Source organism: Hyla sarda, chromosome 7 (assembly GCF_029499605.1).
Source record: "Hyla sarda isolate aHylSar1 chromosome 7, aHylSar1.hap1, whole genome shotgun sequence".
NCBI lineage: Eukaryota > Metazoa > Chordata > Amphibia > Anura > Hylidae > Hyla > Hyla sarda.
This window is the reverse complement of record NC_079195.1, coordinates 103181935-103187786: the sequence shown is the minus strand read 5'-3', so window position 1 is coordinate 103187786 and position 5852 is coordinate 103181935. Positions and strand designations below refer to the sequence as shown.

The following is a 5852-nucleotide window of genomic DNA, read 5'->3' as shown; positions in this document are numbered from 1 at the left end:
GGGAGCCTGACATATTTATGGGGGAAGTTGTCCCTCCCACAAATAGGGCTAATTAGCCTAACACTTGTGGTCAAGACAACTATCAGAACCGATGGCCTCCGAACCTACCTAAATATTAAACTAAGCAGTTTGAGCTGCGATAGATATACCTGAAAAGAGGGCAAAAACATTAGGTTTGAATTATGAAAGTTTATTATGTAAATGACAATTCACAAGAGCAGTGTTTTAAACACTGATAACATCTCACAATGAGGGTCAGGAATATATCTAGAATAACATGCGAATTTCCACCAGCCTAGTCTCTTGATAATGTGGACCGAAATATTATTCTTTGATGCTGCTGAGGTTGCCCCTATCCTACAGGAGTGCCCGGAGATAGACTGAGGATTGACCCCCAGATTGACTAGCAATATGCGAACACGTTTGATAAACATAGAACTGGTTAATGGAGCACTAGATATGGAAAACAAATCCCCTTTGTCTGGCATTTCATTACTTGAAACAATTAACCATTCTTGGATAACTGTCACCGGACACCAAGCATTATCTGTGGGAAAATACATGACATCAATAGTTTGGCCAAGCGCTAGTGTCTTAGAAGAATACAAGGTGAGAATAAAATAAGTGTCATGCCACGATACCTGGTCCTTGCGTACGTAAGTGAATGTGCTGCTGGTACATAAAAACTCGCCAGGCCTCAGGAAACCATAAAAGGCTATGTATATGGCAGTTTTGATCAGTAGACTTAGTCTGAACCCAAAAGGAAAATTACTGAGGGCATCAGACAAGGTTCTAAACAGGTGACCTGAGACCAGTTTGCAAGTAGTGCCAGCAGTACCACCACTCTTCTTTATACCCCTTAAAATTGCTCTGACGGGATGGGTAGAAAACAAGGATGGTTGGTCCGGATGTGTGAGAGAATGAAAATGCCTTATGCCAGATAGGTAAAGCTTAATGGTAGAGTGTGAGAGTTTGAGATGTGAGTGGCAAAAAGTGACAAATGATAATAGGTATTGAATGTGCCCAGCACCATTGGGCGGATACGTACTTTTGAAGTCAGCAAACAACTTCCATGCTGTATCATACATTTTTAGGGTATTAACAGATAGAGATTTAAGAAAAAGGGCTCTGATAAAACAATGCAGCCTCAGTCCATCGTCAGCAGTCTGCGTTGAGGAGAGGGAGTGGCTACCTCGTCTACTTCTGGGCATACCTGGAAGAAACGCTCAAAATTAAGACGTGATAAGGCATCGGCAGCAACATTCCTCTCCCCACTAATGTGGGAACAAATAAAATGAAATTTTTGGGTCAAGGATAACCAAACAAATCTTCAAAGGAAGAACACAATTACTCTAGAATTGGACCTGCCACTATTCAGAATTTCTACTATAGCGGAATAATCAAACATGAATATGACCGTGTTGTTAACCCACTGAGACCCCCACACTTGCGCATCAGCTACCAAACATCAGCCAACCAATGTGAACCATAAATGGCAGCAAATCCAGTGAATGAGGCTGCGTCAGTTTGTACACAGGGAGACAAATGCAATGCCTTGGGAATGAAAAGAAAGATGCCATTCCATTAAGACAGAAAACTATCCCACATAGCCAAGTCTGCCAGTGCTTCTTGCTCTTGCCGGACAACACTGTCTTGATCGGAGGCAGAAGGTAACTATTGCAAGCCTGGAGATGAAGCATCTGCCCTGGGGATAATTCTCTTTGCAAAATTGTGCATTCCCAGGAGTGACTGACTGTAGGAAATCGGGAGATCACTACTTTATGGATGGCGCCTCTAATTCTAGATAGCTTGTCAGAAGGGAGACTGGCCTGCATGGTCATGGTGTCAAGATGTAAAAAAAAAAAAAAGGTAATCTGGGTACTGGGCCCTACAACTTTATTGGGTGCTACTGGTACCTGAAGATTGTGGAACAACATGCAAAGTGTATCTAGATCTCAAGGAACCATCGAGGGGTGTTCAAATAATAAGAAAATCATTGAGATAATGTCACGTGATTACATTGCCCACAGTGATCTAGAACCCAGTGGAGGGCCTGTACAAACATGGCGAAGAACCACAGGCTACTTTTGGAGCCAAAGGGAAGTTTGTTGGCAAAGTAGTACAGGCCCTTCCCCTTAATGCCATGCCACTGCCTATGGGAAGTAACTTAAATGCATCACTAATGTCTGCCGTAGACAGGAAAGCAAAATTACCTGTATGGCCTCGTCTATGGAAGAGTATCTCATAGAAAAATCTTCCGAGGGGATTAATGAATTTAGACTAGGGATGTGGGAAGAATGAGGCGCAGATAAGTCGAAGATTAATCTCTTTTTATTTGAGAAATTACCACACACTATTCCTATGGGATTAACTCGCCACATAACACAAGGTGGAAGTATGAATGGACCAACCAAAAACCCTTTCTGTAATTCAATGTCCAGAAGGGACGTAACAGATTCTGGATCCCTATTGGCCAATAGTAGGTTTCTGCATTCATATGTAGACTGTCGTAGGGAAGCTAGACCCATGTGGAAACCTCCAGACAGACCATTGATCAAGTACTGCACACATCAGGATAGTCCTGTAGATAAGTACACAGCAGATCTACATTAACCACGCTTAGTCATGCTGATATCCCTTTCTGGGGCATGCTACTTTGGGGTGTGTCCGAAAACAATTAGAACATAAATGTAAGAGTATACATTGGTTGTAGTGGCAAGATGTATAATTAAAGTTATCACAAAGTTGTGATCTACCGAGATATCTGATCGGGGGCCCCAATTTGTCCAATACCGCAGCAGGTTTGTTGAGAATTGACATAGGACTCGTGGTAGGTCTGGACCACATCAACTGAATAGTGTGATTCTGTTCATTGCACCATTTTGAAGTGTGGGACATAGAGTGGTACAGATTACAAGCAGGGGCTTTAAGACCAGCAAAATGGCAACAATATAACTCGTAGTATATGGTGGCATAATTAGTAACATGACCAAACTGGACCAGGGCTGCCTCTGCCTTGGCTGAAAAAGATCTGTGGTATTCAAAAAATGCTGTACCTCTATACTTGCAACCTAGGTCTACCACTTTGTATAGATACAAATCTAACTCTTCACGTCTGGGAGGGTTAATAGAACAAATAATGTCTGGATAAAGACTGAAGGCAAGGGCGAACTCAGCGATTGATAGCTTGCGATTCAATCTGACGTCTTTAGATTTTAGGATTATGGACACTGCACCACAAGCTATAGTTTTGTTATCAGGTGCCTCGTGGGATGAGAATAACAGAAATGCCAAGTTTATGTCCTTGCCTTCTATTATATCTTTTTTGATATTGGGTGGAACAAAATGAGATTGTGCCATGTTTGGGAAAAGAACCAACCCACCTTATGAACTAGCCTGCACTGTGGTAGGACTAGCTGTGACCTGAGAAGCTGAAATGGAAGGTCTATCCCTACTCTCAACTGTCTCCATCCTAGCTTGTAGTCTGGAAATGGAGGATAACATGGTATTAAACATGGTATGTAATTGAGATAACAAACTCTGAATAGAGTTCATGAATGCCGAGTCTTGACTGGGACCAGCCCCATCAGATGACAGGAGGCAAAATAATTCTGCCTATCGGGCAGTAGATGGACATGGTATGTGTCTTCTCAGCAACTCAGCGGTCAGATTGGGAATGGTCCAGGCTCTGAGTGAGGGAATGCTCTCATGTTTTGACTGCTAATCAAAGTTGTCCAGCAGGGAAGCAGTCTCTTCTATGTCTGACTCGAGTGAGATCTTCACTAAAAGAGTTGACACAACAATTAGGACAGACTAAACTTTCCAATGCCGTACACACTTGTGACGTTGGAAAGTAACATAGTGGCCGTACCTAAGTATATGGTAGTAGCTTCTGGTGAATGAACATGCTATGACACCAAGGGAGAGTGTATGACTTACAACTAAGTGTAGAGACAAGGGTGCTCTCAGTGACACATGGCTAACTTGTGATACATACGTGAACTGAGGTTGTCCGTAGTAACGACAGTAAAGAATTACATAATCATCGTGCCTGTAGTCATGACATGTATTGCGTAATTAATGTGCCTGTAGTCATGACAGGTATTGCATAACTAACGTGCCTGTAGTCATGATAGGTATTACATAAAGTTGTGCCTGAAGTTTGTGATGGGTGCTGCATACCCCTGTGCCTAGGGCAACTAACCCTCAACCGACCTACTAAGAAATCATAACCAACCAAGTGTGACCCGACCCATATGAGAGATAAGATATACCTATAGTGGCATGTAACAAAATGCTAACGTATTTGGGACTATAAACAAACTGCACACCCAGAAATGCTAGAACCGAATGCGAGCCTGTATTAGCCCCGCCAAGACAAGTGGATTTGTAGAAGGTAGCAGGAAAGTCTGAAAAATAAAATAAGAGGGAATAATAACTGTGACTATCATGAACAATGGTTTGCGTGATAAGGCAGGACAATTCTAACAATAATTACTGAGCTGAAAATAGCTAAAGAGTAAAACACGTGGACCAACTCTGTATGTCTGAAATGCTCCGAAAGCAGTCATGCAGTATGTCAACGGTAGTATATATATATTTGCATCCCTTAGCCGCACTGTACACTAGAGTCTATAAACATGGATAGTAGTGGAATTCAGTACATGTGCTAGCGAATATGATAAAGCAACTGCCCCCTACCTACCTAGGAGTATAGCTTAACTACTGAAAGCCCAGGCCACAACTTTAGACCGACCGGATTTACCAAGAATGCAGGTAACAACCTTTCCAAACAAAAAAAACACAGATAACACATAAAAAAGAACACATGGTCATGACTACTGGCTGCACCCAGTACTGTACCAGATATAACAGAACCTAACCTATTTGAAACTGATACCGTGAATTGACGACTTTAAAGCCCAGACAGCATATATGCATACCACATTCCTACATGTAAGTGGTGTACTATTTTGTACCTATTAATTTGTCATGGGCCTAGATACTGTGAAAGGACAGCCAAAAGTACTCACCGGCTGGTGTTTTTACTCATATACTTTTTTAAAGTGTACTGTAGTGCATTTTTCTGCCCTCATAAGTGCATACCACATACCTACATCAAAGTAGTGCACTATTTTGTACCTGTTAATCTGTCAAGGGCCTAGATACTGTGAAAGTCCAGGCAAAAGTACTCATCTGCTGGTGTTCAAGACAAATACAGTTTTAAGCGTTGTGAAGCGTATTGTACTCCCCTCATATACGCTATAAGTATGCCAGGCAAAGTAGTGCTAGGACGTGCACAGAGTGGCAGAGGCCTAAAATGATTAGGCACAGGCAGAGGTCATAGAAGAGTAGGGGTGTGTGCCAGCCAGAGTCGCAGCGAGAGGTCTGAGCTCCCGGTGTTAGCTAGCAGTCGTGATTGATCGGTTAACTCGGTCATCCACTTCATCTCAAGTGACATCCAACGCCCCCAGTCAACTCAACCCTCAGTTGGCATGGCCCTCATGCTGCTGCTGCCACCTCCAGGCTCTGCCATTGTGCTGCTCTATGGTCTCCTCATGCTAATGCTACCACCTCCAGGCTCTGTCATTGTGCTGCCATATGGTCTCCTCATGCTGATGCTGCAACCTCCAGGCTCTCTCATTCTGCTGCTCAATGGTCTCCTCAAGCTAATGCTACCACCTCCAGGCTCTGTCGTGGTGCTGCCATATGGTCTCCTCATGCTGATTCTGCCATCTCCAGAATCTCTAATTGTGCTTCTCTATGGTCTCCTCACGCTGATGCTGCCACCTCCAGGCTCTCTAATTGTGCTGCTCTATGGTCTCCTCATGCTGTTGCTACCACCTCCAATC

The 5852-nt window shown here is 43.2% G+C and overlaps 1 protein-coding gene across 1 annotated transcript; it reads right to left on the bottom strand.

Moving 5' to 3' along the window:
- Positions 1–209: 209 nt before the first annotated feature.
- Positions 210–4437, bottom strand: LOC130283157 (uncharacterized). The gene is made up of 2 exons (XM_056532351.1): positions 4332–4437; positions 210–1213 (listed from the first exon to the last, which is right to left on the bottom strand). Exon 2 carries the CDS (start codon positions 1209–1211, stop codon positions 210–212), a length of 1002 nt encoding a protein of 333 aa, XP_056388326.1. The 5' UTR covers positions 1212–1213; positions 4332–4437.
- Positions 4438–5852: the final 1415 nt, after the last annotated feature.

What these genes read in the sequence shown, in the direction of transcription:
- LOC130283157 (XM_056532351.1), bottom strand. Translation starts at nt 1,211, where the DNA reads ATGCCCAGAAGTAGACGAGGTAGCCACTCCCTCTCCTCAACGCAGACT.